The 19,672-nt window shown below is 35.4% G+C and overlaps 6 protein-coding genes and 1 long non-coding RNA gene across 11 annotated transcripts; 4 read left to right on the top strand and 3 right to left on the bottom strand.

Annotated features, from left to right (window-relative positions):
• Positions 1 to 1,050: 1,050 nt before the first annotated feature.
• On the bottom strand, positions 1,051 to 2,360 carry LOC103870988. The gene has a single exon (XM_009149191.2). It carries the CDS (start codon positions 1,758 to 1,760, stop codon positions 1,404 to 1,406), a length of 357 nt encoding a protein of 118 aa, XP_009147439.2. The 5' UTR covers positions 1,761 to 2,360; the 3' UTR covers positions 1,051 to 1,403.
• A 2,854-nt stretch (positions 2,361 to 5,214) lies between these two features.
• On the top strand, positions 5,215 to 7,236 carry LOC103870989. The gene is made up of 2 exons (XM_009149192.3): positions 5,215 to 5,419; positions 6,493 to 7,236. The coding sequence occupies exon 2, from the start codon at positions 6,513 to 6,515 to the stop codon at positions 7,059 to 7,061; it is 549 nt and encodes a 182-aa protein (XP_009147440.1). The 5' UTR covers positions 5,215 to 5,419; positions 6,493 to 6,512; the 3' UTR covers positions 7,062 to 7,236.
• Positions 7,237 to 7,483: 247 nt separating this feature from the next.
• Positions 7,484 to 8,758, top strand: LOC103870990 (universal stress protein A-like protein). 2 transcript variants are annotated; one of them, XM_009149194.3, is made up of 3 exons: positions 7,484 to 7,760; positions 8,002 to 8,120; positions 8,431 to 8,758. In XM_009149194.3, the coding sequence occupies exons 1-3, from the start codon at positions 7,572 to 7,574 to the stop codon at positions 8,537 to 8,539; spliced, it is 417 nt and encodes a 138-aa protein (XP_009147442.1). In that variant the 5' UTR covers positions 7,484 to 7,571; the 3' UTR covers positions 8,540 to 8,758.
• Positions 8,759 to 9,842: 1,084 nt separating this feature from the next.
• On the bottom strand, positions 9,843 to 14,373 carry LOC103870993 (transcription factor MYB57). Of its 2 annotated transcripts, none has more exons than XM_009149195.3 (3): positions 13,404 to 14,373; positions 10,450 to 10,579; positions 9,843 to 10,340 (listed from the first exon to the last, which is right to left on the bottom strand). In XM_009149195.3, the coding sequence occupies exons 1-3, from the start codon at positions 13,567 to 13,569 to the stop codon at positions 10,019 to 10,021; spliced, it is 618 nt and encodes a 205-aa protein (XP_009147443.1). In that variant the 5' UTR covers positions 13,570 to 14,373; the 3' UTR covers positions 9,843 to 10,018. The 2 variants fall into 2 exon arrangements, with proteins under 2 accessions (XP_009147443.1, XP_033147554.1); XM_033291663.1 differs by lacking the exon at positions 13,404 to 14,373 and adding an exon at positions 11,306 to 11,711.
• LOC103870992 lies at positions 11,395 to 12,837 on the top strand. The gene is made up of 4 exons (XR_633457.3): positions 11,395 to 11,595; positions 11,707 to 12,032; positions 12,131 to 12,432; positions 12,526 to 12,837. It is a non-coding gene; the product is annotated as an uncharacterized LOC103870992 (long non-coding RNA).
• A 305-nt stretch (positions 14,374 to 14,678) lies between the features above and the next one.
• LOC103870994 (protein NUCLEAR FUSION DEFECTIVE 4) lies at positions 14,679 to 19,607 on the top strand. Of its 3 annotated transcripts, none has more exons than XR_633458.2 (2): positions 14,679 to 15,964; positions 16,273 to 16,448. XR_633458.2 is itself a non-coding variant. In XM_009149198.3 (2 exons), exon 2 carries the CDS (start codon positions 17,846 to 17,848, stop codon positions 19,514 to 19,516), a length of 1,671 nt encoding a protein of 556 aa, XP_009147446.1. In that variant the 5' UTR covers positions 15,328 to 15,964; positions 17,817 to 17,845; the 3' UTR covers positions 19,517 to 19,607. The 3 variants fall into 3 exon arrangements, 2 of the variants coding, with proteins under 2 accessions (XP_009147446.1, XP_009147445.1); XM_009149198.3 differs by lacking the exon at positions 16,273 to 16,448 and adding an exon at positions 17,817 to 19,607 and having other exon boundaries at positions 15,328 to 15,964; XM_009149197.3 differs by lacking the exons at positions 14,679 to 15,964; positions 16,273 to 16,448 and adding exons at positions 17,457 to 17,660; positions 17,817 to 19,607.
• On the bottom strand, positions 15,992 to 17,645 carry LOC103870995. The gene is made up of 2 exons (XM_009149199.3): positions 17,525 to 17,645; positions 15,992 to 17,417 (listed from the first exon to the last, which is right to left on the bottom strand). The coding sequence occupies exons 1-2, from the start codon at positions 17,567 to 17,569 to the stop codon at positions 16,314 to 16,316; spliced, it is 1,149 nt and encodes a 382-aa protein (XP_009147447.1). The 5' UTR covers positions 17,570 to 17,645; the 3' UTR covers positions 15,992 to 16,313.
• Positions 19,608 to 19,672: the final 65 nt, after the last annotated feature.

Below are 19,672 nucleotides of genomic sequence, written 5' to 3'. Positions count from 1 at the left end.
ATATAAATGAAAAATAAAAAAATCTATAATATTTTATTTATTATATAATCATAATCAATCATATTAAAATAAAATTATTATATTGAGCTAAATAAAATTATTATATTGAGCTAAATATAATAAAATTGTATTAAATTTATATATTTATATATTTTATTTTTGTAATTATAAAATATTTATATTCAAAAATAAAATATAATATGTTGGTAAGATGTGTTAACATTATCAAACTATATAATACATGTATAAAAATTAACATGTATTTCTTTAAAGTTAATAATATAAAATCTTTGTAACTATTTTAATCATAATATATTTTCATTTTAAATATAATATATATTTATATATTATATTTTAAAAATTCTAATAAATCTGTGTAAAAATATTTAAACAATAACTTAATGTATTTTAAGTTATCGTTTAGAAATGAAAATAAATAAATTATATCATATTTTATCTACTTTTATAGTCATGATCATGTTAAAATATAATTATTATACTAAAATAAATATGATAAAATTATATTCAATTGATAAATTTATAAATTTTATTTTCATAAATATAAAATATTTATTTAAAATATAATATGATGATAGAACGGCTTAAAATTAACAAACTATATAACACATGTCTAAAAATTAACATATCTTACACTTTTATATATACAATAATAAATTATCTAAAATGAATAAGCATAAAAATATTGGTAAAAAGAAATCCAGTTTTGAAATACGGGTCAGAATTTAGCCTAAATTAAATACAAAATATTTTTTAAATATATTTTCTCATGAATATATTAATTTGCTTAATAACTAAATGCAAATACAATAAGATAAATATATAATAAGAAGTGGCAAATACATAAGGTTTAAACAATTAATTAATTATAACATGTAAATTATAAAATTATTGTATTTGAAATAGTTATATAAATATTTAGTATATGATTAACATTAAAAATATATACCACTTATGTTCTAAAACAATAATTTATGTATAAAAGAATAAAAACAAACACCCGTGCGGTTGCACGGATCAAAATCTAGTGCATATTAAACATAAACACAAAAATAAACCAGGACCTAATTGCTGTATTTGTAAAGTTTATAGATACTGAAGTAAATTATTTAATGACGTAATCTTCGCATCTCGGCAAAAACTCCGATCAAATCTTGCCTGTAAGGCAAATAAGACTTTCTTCTCTTATCTCCTTCGCTGATGTCCGACGCCGATTTGTCCTTCCGTTTCATGTCCGGCAAGCAAGTCTTGGTTGCGTCGCTGTGGCTTCTCGTTAGGAACTTCGTTAAACGGCACCGTTTACTGACCTTCGAGTGTCCGCCTCCAGTCGCCGGAGGTCTTAGGGGACTCCATAGACAATTTTCGGAGAATTTATATCGAAATCTTCAGATTCCGACCATAGAGGCGAAGGCGGAATGCTCCATCTTGCTTCCTCCGGGACAATATATTCTAGCGTCGAGTGACAAGTCATCATCGTCTTTCTTTTTACTCATCGAAACGGTGTCGCTGGACACATGAGGTCTGAACGTCGGGAAGTGGAAGAAGGTCTCTTCATGTACGGGTGATCTTGATGTTTCGAACTGGAAGTCATCGTCTTCTTCAACTTTAACGGAATATTGATCTGTTATATTGTAATTCTGGTTTTCGCGGGAAACTTTAACGGCCGCGGCGGCGCATTCGCTGGAAGCGTAGACACTGAAGCTTGGGCTGTACGATACCGTTGTTGAGGAAAACTCCTCCATTTTTTTTTTGCTTTAACAAATCGTGTATGTTTCTCACTATATAACACATGTGAGTGGTTTAGTTTTACTTGTTCGTCAAGAGTAGGCGATAAATTAAACGTGGTCTTTGTTTAATGGAGAATTTAAATTATACACGTCAATGCTTACGATTTTAGCGGCAACCTAGGTTACGTTTTATTAACCCACTGTTTAGACGAACTAACTATTATAATAACCCTATTTGAGAGAATCATATCGCGATTCTACTAGAAAATTACAAGCCACAGTTAAACTTTACAACTAATAAGTTAAAATTTGTTCCTTGATGGTATTTCCATGCACCCGTACTAAATTATTCAGCAATTGACAAGTCAAAGATAACTACAACAAATAGTTTATATATTTCACTAGGAGCCCAATCATTGCTATTCTCTATCACTTTAAAACAATAGTTTTGAATCAAAGATACTGAACGTCTAGCGAATTCTAGATTAATTCTTTTAAACCGGACTCTAACAACTTTGCAATGTATATTCGTGTATGCCGTCGGCACTAAAATCTATATATGTCAAGGCCAAGAATTCTTATTTGAAATTTGGGATAAAAACAAAACAAGCAATCCTTAACGAATAGCACCATTGAAGTCCATCTTGGCCTGATCTGCAATATAAATTATACATTGCTGTTAGATATATAGTCTGTTAATATTTCTTAAAATATTCAAATTTTGCTTTTCACCTAACAAGAAATATTCTCTAAAAGATTGTTCTCCATGTTACTATTTTCAAATACATGAGCAATGAGTTGGAAGCCTCGACCATAAGTTCATAACCAATAAACTAAAGACAATATTATTGGGAATCCCTTAAGGCATCCCTTAATTAGGAGAAGGGGTTGGGAACCGAGAAAAAAAGAGAAGGGAAAAGCCTTTAATTAAGGACTGTCCCTTACTCTCCAATGACCAAAAAAAAAAAAAAAAAACAAAACAAGGGACTTTCTCCCTTTTTTTCTTCATCCCACCAATAATGTTGCTCTAAGGAGTTTGCGTGTTGGTATTACTATTATTGTTGCTATATTATAAGTGAACTTTATTTTGTGTATATAATGATATAAGGGCATCTTTATTGGTGGGACGAAGAGAGAGAGGAAGAGAGTCCCTTGTTTTGCTTTTTTTTTTTTTTTTTTGGTCATTAGAGAGTAAGGGACATCCCTTAATTAAGGGCTTTTCTCTTCTCTTTCTTCCTCGGTTCCCACCTCCTTCCCCTAAGGGATGCATTAAGGGACCTCCAATACAGATGCCCTAATGTCCCTGCACTTTCCACCCAATCATGGAAAACAAAAACTTTTGATCCAATATTAAGTATTTTTTTTCAGAAATGTGTGATTTTCAGTATTGACTTTTGAGAGGATCGATCAGGCCCTCCACGGGTCCACATCCCAACAATAAAATGATCATCATTAGCCCATTGGACAATCTTTTCACTATATCGATTAGATTTCCAAGAACATGCTGCTATATATGATTATCTGTAGCCTTGAGCCCAAATTCGAACAAACTCAGGGTTCGTCTCCTGCAGACCTTGTTCGTACCAGTTTTAGATATTTAAGATCTCTCGACACATGCTTTCCATATTTGAGTAAGCGATCTGGACTTGAGCGGAAGTAGCGAAATGGGCTTGTTCCTCCTCGTTAATTTGTTATGTCAAACATAGAATATATGAACATATATATTAATATATCCCACACATATGAAGCCACTAGTTTGACAAACATCGAATATTTGCGCATTTTATTATCCGTAATCTTATTATGCATGGTAGTAGTATTCTGTATTCATATGTTCATACGTGGTCCATGTACAACAAATACATATAGCTCATGTCACAGACTTTTTGTTGTCAACTACAGAAAGAGCTATAACGTAGTTACGTTAATTTCCTTATAACGAGTTGATTTTATTAAAGATGTGAACAGTATTCAAGTGACGTTTGCTTTGATTCTTTTTGTTTTCCTGATACCTAACGTGTCGCAATAGCGGTGAGGGTAGAGGAAAGGAGACCGTTGGGTGTGTGCGTGTCACTGAAGACTGACAGTTGGCCGGTGAAAAATTTTCTTACATAAAGAATTAAAAGAGCATCTCAGTTTCTGACCTTGACGGGTTAAGAACCCGACGCACGTGATTATTCACAGCATAGCACGTGCATGGCTTAAAGCATTGTGCTTATATAGACAGCACACAAAGAGAAAAAGGCGTCAACGACGCTGCTTATTAGATCTTGAAATCCACGAACAAATATATAAAAATACAACTATTAATTTAGTCTACCTAAAGTTTTACGCAATTACGACAGTACTTAATCCATTAAATGTTAATAAAAAAATACTATATACTCCAATTAATTTCGTTTACATATGGTAAATGAAAATTAGTACTATTATACTAGAAACATCGAAGTGCTCAGGGACTTCATTTTTTAGATACTTATTAAAAAAGGGATCGAAAACAATGCATCAAACGTATTCAACTAGAAGATTGTGTACCATGTTTTTAAGTGGAAGACTATTCTATACGAAATTTTGATCTATCATGAATAGGTTCCGTAAATTGTATTAGCTGTTCTAAATTTTAGAATGTAGTTCGTTTTAATCAAGAAATATAAACAATAAAAGACACGAGTTGCATATGAATGCACGTGAGGGGCCGAGTTCCCATAATTTGATTCTCTCTGTCTTCGGGACAACACAAAGTTCCTCTAAATCCGTATCAACTAGACTAAACCTAACTGGTTCCAACACCAACTATACCCTAAATTCAGTCTCCCTTGTGATACTACAATGGACCTAAATCTTTGCTAAAACCCTTTTTTAGTATGTAATATGTTTGAATCTCTTTGCTAGGTTGAATAATATCGGATTGCGCTTTTTCCATAAGCAAATGTGACTGAGACTAAAACCTTTTGATAAAAAATATGACGACTGAGACTTGAAACCAATTGAGTATTGCTGACATGAGTTCAAATATATTTGTATAAATAGGGTATGTTTGAATCTCTTATATTTAATATAATTATCACAAGATTTTCGATAAAATTATCGTCACCCAAAGTAATACATTCACGATAAGCGTCCATTAACATTCTTTTCCTTTGATAATAGCTACATTCAAAAGTAATTGTCATAGATCTAAGCTAAATGTTATACATTACGAAATCAAGTATACAAAATTAGTTTATTCATTTGTACGAATTTAAAATTTAAATTTCACAAAATTACAACTTAATAGTTAAAGGTACAATTACCATATGTCAAGTAAAAAATAGAATTTGAATTTTAGAAGATAGTTATATATACATATATTATCTGCTAAATGAATTCAAATTTTAATATTCAAGACCCTTACACAGATGAGTAAAATAAAAAAGATCAGGCGAGAGAGAGAGAGATTAGTTTAAGAAATAACCATAGAAAAAGAGAAGTTCTAATCGAAGATATATGTGTGTATTTATATATCAGATCACATCTTTCTTTTTCTTCTTCCCCTTCTTCTCTTTCTCTTCCAGACTCGTAAGAACAAAACAACAAAACTGAGTTTTTGTTGTTATTGATGTCTTCAATGAGGGAAGGGGTTTAATAAGGATCAGTGGCTCTTGAGTAGGATAACTACTCGAAAAGAACCAAAGGTATGTAATCATTTGATCATTCTCCATTCTTTTTCACACTACTGACCTTATTGCTTCTCCTTTTTTTTTAACAAATAGTGAATTAATGTTGTTTCATTTTTGGTCTTAAACATATACTCTATATATATATAGTGTTCACCGATTGAAATCGTTTATCAAGACATTTAAAAATGAAAAAGTGGCTAGAAATGTTGTCACAGGACAAACAAGGAAGTAGTTTTTTTTTTAAAGTCAAAACTTGGATAAATCACCTAGTTAGCAGTTTTACAAACCTACATTTAATTTGAAATTTTCCCTTTTTATATGAAATTTCACTTATAAAATATACAATAAATAATTTTACAACTAACAATAGTAAGAAGGATTATATTTAAACGCTAATCACGGAAACTAAAACAAACAAATACAATTCTACTTTTTTTTTAAAACAATTTTTGTATGTCAAGTAATAGTATTATATTGTGTTACTTGTACTTTTGTAACGGGTCGCGTAACTAGACCTGCTTAGATCCGGTAACCCATATGAGATAGGATCTTCGCTGTATCAATCCAAATTTTGTAATATCAAAAGCCCGGATCTTAACATGACTCAGTACTTCCTTCATTAAGGTTGGTTTGGTGTATATATGAATGCATATGTAGATGTATCACGTATATAGGATCTTAATTAACACTCATGATTACTCGTAACATCGAAATGTTACCGACCAATAATTTTTATTTTTGGGAATCACCGCAAAGTGAAGGCAGCAGTTAAGGATCCACCTGAAACTGTCTAGTCAATAAGTTTTTTTTTGGGTCAAAATGTTAAAATTTATAAACATTTTCTGAGTTTTACATAATGTTAAAATTTGTAACTATTTTCTGAGTTTTACATGTTGCTTATTACAAAGCAAAGATGAAATTAAAAACAGAGTCTCAAAGAACAATATTAGCTAAAAGGAACAATGAACCAAAACATATGCACACTCATATATGGAACAAAATCCGGATATGTGTATCACTTATGTAAAGTTTGGTAATATATAGTTTATACCAGCTAGTTATTTAAGCGTTTTTGTTTTTGCTTGCAGGAATATAACATTTAATATAAATGGAAGAGGAAAACCAAAAAACACATCGATCAGTTTCACGTAAAGACAGGAGTAGTGGAGCCGGTGAAGAAGCGGCGCCAGGAGACAAATGCTCCGGTGAAAGGTGCCGGTCGTCGTGGGCTGCGGCGGCGATAGCAGACTGTGTGGCGCTTTGCTGTTGTCCCTGCGCCGTCGTGAACCTCATCACTCTTGCATTCGTCAAGGTCCCGTGGATGATTGGGCGGAAATGTATCGGCAGGAGAAAGAAGAGAAAGAAAAAGATGGAGCGTGAGGATCGTTTTCATCACAACCAGAGGTCGGAGCCGGTGAAAGGCGTGAGTAGTGGATGTTGCGGGGGAGGATATGGAGAGTTGGATGACCACCGGTTTGTGGTGGAGAGAGATGGAAGTCTAACGAAGGAGGAGGAGGAGGAGAAAACGGCGACGTTTAGGGGAGAAGATGAGGCGAGGATCAGTGCGAGAGCTGAAGCTGAGAGAGTTTGGTTGGAATTGTATCAGATTGGACATCTTGGCTTCGGTAGAGTCTCTTTCACTGGTATTCATCAGTAATAAAAAAAAATCTTGAGTAACTTCCAAAAGAGTAGTAAGTACTTATGTCTTGTAAAATTCCATAGTATAGAAAATAAAATAAAAGCTCCACGATTACACTCATACTAAATGATAGAATCACTTTGAAACCTATTGTAACTTGAAACACTTGGCTGTTTATCAAAGAAAAGAAAAGGAAAAAAAAAGAAAAGAAAAGTTGATGTATAAATTTTGTAAGAATATTATTATGACCCTAGACATGGGCCATCATTGTAGGGCTTGTTGTGAATGATTATCAGAAAGGGTAGTTTTGAAGAAGATAGTTTTTAAAAAAGTTGTAGTCGGCCCCACCCCACGTAACATAAAAAAGAAGCGCACTATAGCAGGTTCATGCGATTGTTTGGTAAAATACGCTCTATACACAAGGCGCACGACCCAGAGCCTAGTTGTCCATCTTCTGACCAGATCATTTGTCTTAAACATAAACAGGACTTGTTCAAGTGTCAGATATTTCGAGAAGAAGAAGAAGAGATGGAGAGGGAGCCGACAAGAGTGATGGTGGCTGTGAATGAATCGACGATCAAAGGGAAGCCCCACCCTTCGATAAGCAGCAAAAGAGCTTTCGAATGGACTCTGGAGAAGATGATCCGATCCAACACATCCGATTTCAAGATTCTCTTGCTCCATGTACATGTGGTCGACGAAGACGGTTTTGATGAGGTAGACAGCATATATGCCTCTCCCGATGATTTCAAAGAGTCTAACAAGTCTAAAGGTCTTCACCTTCTCGAGTTTTTCGTTAAAAAATGTCATGAGATTGGGGTAAATAAAACACCCTCCCCTCTCTTCAACTTATCTTCATCTTCCGATCCCTTTACATAATTGTCAATCTCATAATAATTAACTTGTGCACTTGTGTGATATATGTTTTAATAAACTAAATTATGCTTCTTGTGTGTAGGTTAGTTGCGAGGCATGGATCAAGAAAGGTGATCCCAAGGATGTGATCTGCCAAGAAGTCAGCCGGGTCCGACCAGATCTTCTTGTTTTGGGAAGCCGTGGTCTTGGCCGCTTCCAAAAGTATGTTCAAACTCTCTCACTCGCCGCCTACATCTTGAATTGTTTTATTATATGCCAAGCTCTAGTTATCTGTTGGATAGGATTTTCTACTGTGACACAAGTCTTCGAGTTTAAATAGAGAGTAGGTTGATTACTTTAAAACTGGACATGATCAGAGCCCAACAAGGAAATGTAATGTTAGACTAGCATTGAGCGCTTGAATTCATATACTCAGTTAGTGTTGTTGTTTTTGAAACATTGGTCTGTTCTTTTTTTTTAAATCATACTTCTGAGTCTTTTTCCTGGTTACTCTCTTTGCATTGCATTGCAGGGTCTTTGTTGGGACCGTGAGTGGGTTCTGTGTGAAACATGCTGAGTGTCCAGTCCTCACGATCAAACGCAACGCCGATGAAACTCCCAGTGATCTCGCTGATGACTAAACCAACTACATTCTAAACGTTCATTCCTTCCAAAATGATAAATAAACTCTTCATTGATCCTATCCCATTGTGTGTTTTTGTGTGTCCAAGTTTATGATTAATAATATTTGTATGTGTGTGAAGTCTGCTATGTTTCTGTTGTCAGTGATACTGATAATGCAACTAAACTTTCAATTTCTTTTAATCATTTCTAAATTGAATAAAAAGGTGTTATATATATATTGATCAGACAATTAATGAATCTGAACGAACGAAAGCTTAAGACCGTTTCTCACTTTTACCAATTAACACAACTTTGTTCCAACTCCAATAAGCTCGAAACTGAAACAAAAAAGAGTGATATACTGATATATAAAAAATTATATAAACGAACAGAAGTAGTTACTTACACACCACACCGCCTTCTAGGGGTGTTCAATCCGGATATCGGTTCGGTTTCGGTTCGTTTTTTTTCGGTTTTCGGTATTTCGGTTAGTAAAATATAACTACCATTCTAAATCCATATTTACTTCGGTTCGGTTCGGTTTTTATACCGTCGGTTTTCGGTTTATTCGGTTTTATACCAAAAAACATAATTATTTTGTTTGAGATCATATTATATGAATTTTAGAGTCATATTGTCAATACAATCATTTATTAAAAATATATTACATGTTTAAGTAAATGAACAAAAAAGTAAAAATGCCTCTACCATCAAATAAAATAATCAAATCTATAACTAAAATCAAAACTTGAAATTTTGAAAATAAAAATATGAAACAAAATAGAAACATGAAAGAAAATTTTTCCACTCTTCCATATTTAGTGTTCATTAAAGTTATACTTTTTCAATTGAAAATTTTCCATTAATTATTGTCTATCAAATTTATAATCTTCATATTAATTTAGTGAAGACTAAAATAAATAAAAAAGATCAAAAAAGACTTAGAAAATAAGATGTATGAATTGCGATGTATTGTTATTTAGTTATAGTTCAAACGTTTTACAAATTAAAGTTTTTTATTACTATAAAATAATGGTAATAGTTATTAACACAAATTTAACTTATGTAACAAATAGATTTTCATGTATTGTTATAAAATAGATACATATTTACATGATACTACTTTTAATCGGTTTTGTTCGGTTTATTCGGTTTAATCGGTTATATACCAAACCATATCCAAATCCTACGGTTTTTATAAAATTATATCCATTCGGTTTATATGGTATATACCAAAACCAAACCATATTGTCTATTTCGGTTCGGTTCGGTTCGGTACGGTTCGGTTTTACCATATTGAACAGCCCTACCGCCTTCACATGATCTGAAAAATAATATGATTGCATTAAAACATTACAAATGATAGGTAAATGAAACAAGATTCAGCAATATAGAAAAACCAAAGAACATAACATACAAAAAAAAAAAAAAAATCAGATCGGGCATCATATGTAGGGCTAGCAAATGCATAGTCATTTAAACTACTATGACCAAAATTAAATCACTTGGTGGTCATCATTAAGGTCATCATTAAGCAACTGAAGGGGCCATATATCTTCAACGTTCCAGTAACTGTCGTTTGACTGTTCCATCACATGAAACGATGTCGTTGTCGTCGCCGGCGAGATTAAGCCTTTGCTGGAGCTTCCTTGGTCCGTCGCCGTTATCACCGAGCTCTGCGAGTTTCCCAAACAATGACGAATATTATTAGTATTTTTCGACGAAGACATTTTCACGTGTCTCTGAATCTTTGTCCTCCAGAAATTCTTTATCTCGTTGTCCGTTCTCCCTGGAAGATATTTCGCAATCTTCGACCACCTGTTAATATTTTTTAACACCGTACGGAAGTTTTCTAATCAAATCGAACTTGTCATGAAGTTGAATGAGCATGCAGTCATGAAACAATATTATATAACTAATAAGATACCTGTTTCCAAGCTTAGCATGAAGTTGAATGATCAAAAGATGTTCTTCTGCTGTTATGTTCCCTCGCCGCACATCTGGCCGGAGATAGTTCAGCCACCGGAGCCGACAACTTTTTTCCGTACGTTTTAGACCTGATTACATGAAATCATAAATATTTATTATCAGAAACATAACCAACAAGATCCAAATTTAAGCAAAATAAATAAATAAATAACCAACAAGATACCATGTGGGTAATATTGCTATATATTCACAACTATCCCGATCTAATTTGAATCATTCTACGTGAATGTTAAAGAAAACATAAATCAATCAATTGATATTTGCACACAAAAAACATAAATCAATTGATATTTTAAGAAAAATAAAATACATTTTTATAGAGAAAATAAAATAAAAGACATTAGTAAATTCATATATATACAACAAGATGAAAAAGAAGACTAATTCATGATTAACTCCGGTCTCTTAGCCGGGGGTTTTAACTCATGATTTGATTTTTTTTTTGTTTTTCTACATATATTCGGCTAAGAGACCGTTCTTAGAGCCTGATTAACCTGGACTCTTAATTTGGAGTTCTTAACTCATGATTTGATACTTTTTTTACACTTTTCGGCCAAGAATCGACTCCTATAACTCTTATTTAAGAGATGGTTCTTAGTTTTTCTTAATTAAATTTACGAAACGGTTCTTAGCCGAAGCTAAGAACTCCACCCTAAGAACCCGGATTAATCATGGTCTTAGACCATGATTATCGGTGGTTTTTAAAGGGGTCCTTAAGGGAAAATGGTGATTTAATTAAATCCAAGAAAAAATTAAATGGCAGTTATCGATCCTTAATGGGACACTTTTGTTACCGATTTTAAGAGTGGGTTTTGAACCACGTGTCAGCTCTCCAGAATTTTTAATTTTTTTTTCTTTCTTTCTTTCTCTTGTCGCCATTTCATGTCTTCTCGTTTACTCCGTCACATGCAAAGGATCGATATAGACGAAGGACGATGACTCTCTCGGTTGAGTCGACGTCTCCTCCGTATTCTCCGTGAGAAGAAGGATCGACACCCAGCACCAACGAGGCACCGAGAGCGAAGCTCGTCAGTACGACGACGAACGGTCCGAGTTTGGTGGGTTTGGCTGCGCCACCGGAAAGGTTCAATCTTTATTGAGTTTTAGAGTTCCGCTGAGTTGAATGAATATTAAAGTCAATTACTTTGTTCCATTGAGTTGAATGAATATTTAAAGTCGATTACTTTGTGTGTAGGTGCAAAGTATTCAGCAGATAAATCACGAAGGGGAGGTGAACCGAGCTCGGTACATACCTCAGAACCCTTTTGTGATTGCTACCAAGACGGTTAACGCGGAGGTGTATGTGTTTGATTACAGCAAGCATCCTTCTAAGCCGCCGCTTGATGAGCTTGTAACCCTGATTTGAGGCTGAGAGGTCACAGCTCTGAGGGCTATGGCTTTTCTTGTAGTAAGTTCAAGGCGGGGCATTTGCTTAGTGGGTCTGATGACGCTCAGATCTGTTTGTGGGATATTAACGCTACTCCTAAAAATAAGGTCATTGATGCTCAGCAGATCTTTAAGGTAATGCTTTGATTCGTGGAGATGCAATTGTAAAGTATATAGACAAATATTAAGTGTGATTCATGTGTTTACCCTACTGATAAGTTGTTTAATTTAAGGGTCATGAAGGCGTGGTGGAAGATGTTGCATGGCATATGAGTCACGAACACCTGTTTGGATCCGTTGGAGATGATCAGTACCTCTTATATGGGATCTGCGTTCTCCATCTGCCAGTAAACCTATACAGTCTTTGGTTGCTCACTCCATGGAGGTGCGTTTGCAAGGAACTGAATTTTAAGAGCAGAGAAGGTTCTCCAATACCAGGGGTAGAGCCATACATACCTTTTAACATTAACCCAGCAGGGATGCAGCCTGTTCTTACAACCACTTACCTCTTGGCATTTTCCAGCATTATTGCAAGGTAAATAACCCGTTATGTTTGAAACATTATTGCTTCGTTTGGTGTATTTACCATCTTAAGGTTGTCTAATAAGATGATTTTATTGTTTTTTAGCATTGTGGGTTCACCGTTCTTGTTACACGTGAAGGAGATATTAAACCCTGAAAGCACAGTTGGGGCACCGCTATGGGTTTACTACTCAGTCTATGCGTTTTTGTGTTTCTCTTCAACATCTTTGACATTGTGAGTGTTACTCTTTTTTTTTTCTCAGTCTGAGTTTCAATCTTCTATGAAAATTAAACATGATTAGTTATGCATGTTTGTGTCACAAGATGGTTTTGGTTTTGTATGTTTGTGACACGAGATGGGATTGTATATGCAAGTCACACGAATTTTATTCAAGTCACAAGTTGGTTTTGGGTCTTCTCTCTTACTTTATATAAACTTATTCAAGTCACAAGATTTAAAACACTCCTCTCGATCAAAAATATCTGAGTCTTCTTCTCTCTTGCTTTAGAAGTTTTATTGAAGTCGCATTCACCAAGTCTTTTTCTCTCTTGCTCTATAAATTTTTATTCACCAAGTCTTCTTATCTCATTCTCCTTATACAAATTATTTGAAACACAGTCTTTGTTTAAAATGTTATCTTTATTATGTTTTATTTTATAAATAAATTTTATTTTTTAAAAAAATTAATTAATTTTGTTTTAAGAAACCCAAATTAAGAAACTAGCATTGTAGCTCCAAAATTATGAGATTCTTAACTAAAATCCTTAACTACAATTTATTAATTTAATAATCACTAAAGTGTACCTAAGAAACTATGTGGGATCCTAGGGATAAACATGCTCTTATATCTCTTATTAAGAGACGGTTCTTAGCTTTCCTTAGTTAAAATCTAAAAAAAACTAAGAACCGTCTCTTAGCCGAAGCTACAACTCCAGTTAAGAGATTATAGTTAATCATGGTCTAAAAAATATTTTTTAATTTACCAGATGCTTTGGCGACGGAGTTCCAAAGACCTTCACCATGATTAAGGATGTAATTAAAGAGGATCAAATCTTCTTCCATAGTCCATGGTCCTTTCCTCACTGTTCCTTCTTCTTCTTTCTGTGATGGTATTCTCTCTTTCTTTATCCCTGTCTTCTTCGTATCCATCTTCTTCTTTATTTTGTTTTGTATTTTTGTATGTGAAATAGAGATAGAACAGAGAAGATACGAGGATACAGAGAGAGAGAGAGAGAGAGAGAGAGAGAGAGAGAGAGAGAGAGAGAGAGAGAGAGAGAGAGAGAGAGAGAGGGATATAGTTTACTCAGAGGCGGGAAGATTGATCAAACGACTGTTTCCTTTTATAGGGTTGTTGTGACTTGCGACTATGGTCCAGTTGGTTAGCATGATACATACTATATGAAACATATGTAATACTTAATTACAAAGCTTACCAATAATAAATAAATAGTTAAATGAAAATCTTGGCGGATTAGTTCACGTCCACACAAATCGTAAACAGTGAGAAAGAAGAAACATGACACAAAGCTTATGTTGAATAACGACTACTTCCTAACCCTCTCTCCATCACTACTATATTTATATTAGCCAATATTTAATTAGTATTCGAAACCAGTGAAACTTAATTCGATTAACCCATTTTTTGGATCATGTAGGTTACACATTCTTAAATACTACTAGTATATTTTTACTTGATAAAAACGTTTTTGTGTGTATGATTTAGATTTTACATTTTATAAAAAAAATCCTGAAAGTGAGAAAAATAAAATACACTGGAAGTTGTGATAGCGTTTGCTTATGGGCGCAATTAATTGGAATCAGTTTGGTGTAATCCATATGCCAAATTTAGTAAGTGAAGTTTTGTGGCTGAAAATTCAAATGATGAGTCAGCTCACGATTCAATTCACTTATTGTAAGAGAATATAAAACTGGATCGCTAATATTTTTAAACAGTGAAAATTATAACCTATTAGTTTTCCTGTATATTTACATATAGAAATTTTGAACTATCATTCTAATAATTGAAATTAATACTCGTAGTTTGTTCTTGGATTGTATAAGATAATAAGGTTATCTCCTAGTAACTTGTTGTGAACAACCACAAATTAAGCAAAAAGATAATAGAGAACAAAACGTATTGACGCAAATATCCGTTTAGGGTTTTTTATTATCGTATGAATGAATAATTTTATAAATATTTAGATCCATATTTATAGCAGCCTCAAAATTCGATTTTCTTTATCCTTTAGGAATACATACTTATCTAGAAAAAGTAAATTTTCCTAAACCTAAAAGGTATACCGTACTGATGCACAGAAATTTAAGACACACAGATGCAACATAACTAATGATAAATAATGGTAGTGGAAAATAAACTATGTGTGAACATGTAGTGAGCTCTGATTTTAGATTTTAGGAGTCCATGATTCGTTTAGCTATAAAAGGAAAATCAATCTGTAACCACAAAAAAAACTAGAGTTTAATTGGAGATTAATAGGCTGAGCCATAGATGCACCAAACTTCTTTTTCCTAAGTTTTTTTCTTTCTAAAAGAAATCAATATTAGAATTATGAAACATCACCTTTAATGAACCACTTCATTTTCAAGTCCCTTGTATAATTTCAGATTTATTTATATCAAAGTGATTCTAACACAAATATTACTGTGTATGAATATTGCAAGTGCTAATTAATTATTGCATACAGTAAAAAAGTTAAAACCAGTTGGGGGGAAAACAAAAGATTAATGTTTTAAGATTTCCACACGTATTGAAAAATTTAAATATATTTTTTATTTTTTGGTTTTACCGACAAAATTTCATCACTCAGATTTTAAATTTTAATCTATGATTTAATTTCTAAAGTAAATATGTTGATTATACTAAAAGACATTAATTTTTCAAATACAAAATATCAATTATTCAAATAAGGAGAGAGTATGAAATATAGTGAAATGAAAAAGTACAACTTCTAGTAATATCACACATGAATTAACAGCTTCCATTAGGCTTTTCTTTGATAGACAGAGAGAGAGGGGCTGCTGGAAAGATCAATTTGGGCTCTAGAATTTTATAAAATACAAAATTAGGTCCATGAAGTTGGACTCAGTCTCAGCCTCAACCGCTTTAGAGCATGATTAACCCGGATTCTTAATTTGGGATTCTTAACTCATGATTTGACACTTTTTTTTTTACTTTTCGGCTAAGAACTGGCTCATATCTCTTATTTAAGAGAGGGTTTTTAGTTTTTTTAGTTAAAAGTTAAGAAACGGTTCTTAACCGAAACTAAGAATCCCACCCATCCGGGTTAAGAAACTCATAAAAGTCTGTAGTTTGATGGGAAAAGCAGCAGCAGCAGCAGAAAATCATCATGGATCTTTCCTCCTCTACTATCAATTCACATGACCATGGCGATGAACATCACCAGAAGATGATATTTTCCGCAGCTATGGCTTTCACCCTATTTGTCCTATCCCCACCGTTTATTTGTCTCACTCCGCTTTAGATCTCGCCGCATCTAAGGTTTCATCTCTATGCTCTAACAAGGTAATCAATATATAATACTTGTTTGTGATTTGTAAGTTCATCTTTAGTTGAAATCAAATGCCAGGCTATCTGTTTATATCTTTGATCACTTTTTCTATATATATAGAACTGATGTCTCGTTTGTTTCATCATAGAACGAAGTCTTGTTTGTGAGTTATAACTTTTGTGGCCCATATCATCATAGTAACCAAAAAGAAGAAGAAGTAATTTCTTACATAAACACTAGTCTGGTTTTCCAAATTAAGACATGCAATAATAAGATAGAATGGGATGGGACATTTGAGACTATGGTAAATTTGTATATACAGAGGAGGAGGAAAGAGCAAAAGCAATAAAGCCGCGCTTACTATCATGCAGTTTCTCTTACACAGTTCCCGGGTAACAAATACTTGTAACTATCAGCATTCTGGATCAGATATCTAGGGAGATGAACAGCTGAGTAGGACCTCGGTATCGGACCTAGTTTTCCGATGATCTCTCTGAAAGTGTGTTCTTCAGGAAACATATCGAAAAGATCAGTTCCTTTGCAGATCACATCTTGGATTCGTTTCGGGTTGAGGTAATGTGAGAATCTAACACGGTCAGTATGGCTGTAGGCTTTCATCTTGAACACAAAATCTCTGATGTGTCTGAAACAGAAGCTGCAATGCCATCCTGAGTCCGCCAAAAGACTGTTGCTTTGCCGGAAATGAGCGTACCTTGTTTTCCCAGGCTTGTAGAGATGAACGGAGGCTCTCCAGCTTTTGCTGTCGAGATAGTACTCATATGAGTAGAGGTAGTTTCTCAGCTGAAGGTGAAGAACCGGTGGGTATCCGTCGCACCATCTAAGCAGATTGATGGTGTGGCCACTCGGGATCTCGTCAACATCGGACATGATCAAAAGATCATCTTCTTTTATACCCGCGAGTTTGATAAGCTGGTCCAGTGCGAGCCTTTGGAATGATTCTTCCAGAAACGGGTTCTCGCCTTTCTTCCATCTTCCTCCTCCTCCTACGTGCCCATAAGACAGCCTTGTTGGCTCAACGAACTCGAAACTCTTGTGGCGGTTATCTGCGAAAGCCAAGGGTTTTGAGAGACCGGTGAAAGTGGAGTTGGATTCGAGAAGCACAAACTGCGTAATGTAAGGATTTAACTCGTTCCAACGGATGGTCAGCATATCGACCTCGTTGCTGAACAAGACAGCGTCGAAGACTCTTCTAGGAGAATGGCGGATATTCCAGCCGTGAAGAGTGCAGAGCAACTCCATGGAAGCGTTGGGGTGGTAGTAATGGGGAAGGATGTTAAATGGTTTGGGAGGGGATTGCCAAAGAGGTCTCAAGAAATATGTGAGCTTCTGACCATGCAAATAGATAAAGAAGATGGAGAGTGGGAGGAGAATGAATAGATATATAAATGTTTTGAAATCATATCCTCCAAGAAGCCGTGACATGGCATTGCCTGCTCGAGAACCCTCCTGTAAAAGAATAAGAAGAAGAAGAAGGGTATAACTAATCAAAGAGTAACAATTACTTCAAGAATGGAAGATCAATATCCTTTGTGAAGAATGAGAAAAATAAATACCTGTGCGATATTATTATTTCTCTTCTTAGAACTACAATCAGACATAATTGATTATTACCCTACAGAAAGCGAGAGAGATGGTGGGAGGAAGATGATCAAGTCCTAATAAATCGATCTAGAGAAACAATGACGTTTGGTGAGCTTTTTAGCTTGGAGCTGTAATTATCATTTTTTCTTTTAAACAAAAAAAACTAACCTATCGATAATTAGCTGTTGTGAGTAATCTCTGGAATTTTAAAAATAGTAAAAAAAATTTTGAACCGGACGTTTCTTTTTTTGTTTTTGAAAAAAGGGAGGCAAAGATTGTGAGCCTAGGACCAAATGAAACCACCAAAGAGGACAACTAGGGCGAAGGAGGAGGATGTTGTGCAATCTCCGCCTTCTATGCTCCAATGGTGGCGTAGATGGACGGTGTTGGTGGCGGCCATCTGGATTCAAGCCTTCACGGGCACCAACTTCGATTTCTCCGCCTACTCCTCCGACATGAAGTCGTCCATGGGCGTTTCTCAGTCGCGCCTCAACTACATGGCTGTCGCTTCTGATTTAGGCAAAGCATTGGGCTGGTCTTCCGGTTTCGCCGTTGCCTATTTCCCTGTCTCCGCCGTCCTATTCTCCGCCGCTGCTATGGGTCTTGTCGGCTACGGCGTCCAGTGGTTATCCATCGCGGCCGACGTCATCGATCTCCCCTACTCTCTGGTTCTGGTATGCTGCTCGTTAGCTGGATTAAGCATCTGCTGGTTCAACACCGTCTGCTTCGTCCTCTGCGTTCGACACTTTGAATCCAACCATTCCCTCGCCTTGTCTCTCGTCGTGAGTTTCAATGGGATCAGTGCTGCCTTGTACACGCTTGGCCATGAAGTCATCAGTGGGAAATCATCAGCAAGCTCTGACATCTACCTTCTCCTTAACTCTCTCATCCCTTTATTCGTCTCTCTTTTAGCCCTCTGGCCTGTCCTTACTAACCCTAACTCCTCTGAATCCCATGCTAGTAACCGGACCCGTGATGAAACCCGAATCTTCATCGTCTTCAATGTCTTAGCCCTAATCACATGCTTTTACCTTCTCTTGCCTTCCTTAGACACCTACTTGGCTTCATCACCTCTTTGGCATTTCCTCGGTGCCATTTGCCTTCTCCTTTTCCCATTGTGCGTCCCCTTTCTCGACTATATTTACCGTGCTCTCCCCTCCTATTTCCACCATCACAGCTCTGGCTATGCGGTGGTTAACATAGAGGAGCCCAAGATCCCAAAAAGCGGGCGCTTGGACCATGAGGAGATTAAATCATATGATGAATGTAATACAGTGGGACGCTTAGGAGATGAACACTCTCTTGGAATGTTGGTTCGTAGCCTGGAGTTTTGGCTATACTACTTAGCGTATTTCTGCGGGGGGACCATTGGTCTTGTCTACAGCAACAACTTAGGTCAGATCGCTCAGTCTCTAGGACAGAGCAGCTCAAACGCAAAATCCTTAGTGACACTCTTCTCTGCCTTCTCCTTTTTGGGAAGGTTGCTCTCCTCTGCACCTGACTTCACACGCAAGAAACTAGACTACCTGACAAGAACAGGCTGGTTCACCATTTCGCTGCTTCCAACACCTTTGGCCTTCTTCATCCTCGCGTATTCATCCAAGACCGCGCTGCTACAGGTTGCGACCGCACTTATAGGGTTAAGTTCAGGGTTTGTTTTCGCGGCAGCGGTTTCAGTAACTTCCGACCTCTTTGGACGCAACAGCGTTGGTGTAAACCAGAACATACTCATCACAAACATTCCCATCGGATCGCTCTTCTACGGATACATGGCTGGTTCTGTCTATGACAAGCACGCAACACCATCTGTCGTGTCGGACACGCTTGTTTGCGTGGGAAGAAGGTGTTATTTTGCAACGTTCTTGTTTTGGGGTTGTTTGTCTGTTGTTGGATTAGTATGTAGCTTGATACTGTTTATTAGAACCAGACCAGTTTACCACCGGTTAGCACAAAACCGATATTAAACCGGTGTAGTATCAGGCTGCTTTTAGATTGATGGGATGTTGTAAAAATGCTCTATTTTCTTAAAGAATGACAACAGATTTTTACATTTAATGTAGCTTACAAATAGAGAGATTTCACATTTTATTATAGGGATGGAATGTTGATTTGAATAATAA

This window comes from Brassica rapa, chromosome A05 (assembly GCF_000309985.2).
Source record: "Brassica rapa cultivar Chiifu-401-42 chromosome A05, CAAS_Brap_v3.01, whole genome shotgun sequence".
NCBI lineage: Eukaryota > Viridiplantae > Streptophyta > Magnoliopsida > Brassicales > Brassicaceae > Brassica > Brassica rapa.
Note: the sequence above shows the minus strand (reverse complement) of the source record. Positions and strands in the feature narration are given on the sequence as shown.

Excerpts from the sequence above, each read along its gene's own strand:
- LOC103870988 (XM_009149191.2), bottom strand. The coding sequence starts at position 1,760 with ATGGAGGAGTTTTCCTCAACAACGGTATCGTACAGCCCAAGCTTCAGT.
- LOC103870989 (XM_009149192.3), top strand. The coding sequence starts at position 6,513 with ATGGAAGAGGAAAACCAAAAAACACATCGATCAGTTTCACGTAAAGAC.
- LOC103870990 (XM_009149194.3), top strand. The coding sequence starts at position 7,572 with ATGGAGAGGGAGCCGACAAGAGTGATGGTGGCTGTGAATGAATCGACG. Across the intron at positions 7,761-8,001 it reads ACGAAGACGGTTTTGATGAG|GTTAGTTGCGAGGCATGGAT; the intron begins GTAGACAGCATA and ends TCTTGTGTGTAG. Across the intron at positions 8,121-8,430 it reads GGTCTTGGCCGCTTCCAAAA|GGTCTTTGTTGGGACCGTGA; the intron begins GTATGTTCAAAC and ends ATTGCATTGCAG.
- LOC103870995 (XM_009149199.3), bottom strand. The coding sequence starts at position 17,569 with ATGTCTGATTGTAGTTCTAAGAAGAGAAATAATAATATCGCACAG. Across the intron at positions 17,418-17,524 it reads GAAATAATAATATCGCACAG|GAGGGTTCTCGAGCAGGCAA; the intron begins GTATTTATTTTT and ends ATTCTTTTACAG.
- LOC103870994 (XM_009149198.3), top strand. The coding sequence starts at position 17,846 with ATGAAACCACCAAAGAGGACAACTAGGGCGAAGGAGGAGGATGTTGTG.
- LOC103870993 (XM_009149195.3), bottom strand. The coding sequence starts at position 13,569 with ATGGATACGAAGAAGACAGGGATAAAGAAAGAGAGAATACCATCACAG. Across the intron at positions 10,580-13,403 it reads CTCCGTCGCCAAAGCATCTG|GTCTAAAACGTACGGAAAAA; the intron begins GTAAATTAAAAA and ends TCATGTAATCAG. Across the intron at positions 10,341-10,449 it reads CATGCTAAGCTTGGAAACAG|GTGGTCGAAGATTGCGAAAT; the intron begins GTATCTTATTAG and ends AAATATTAACAG.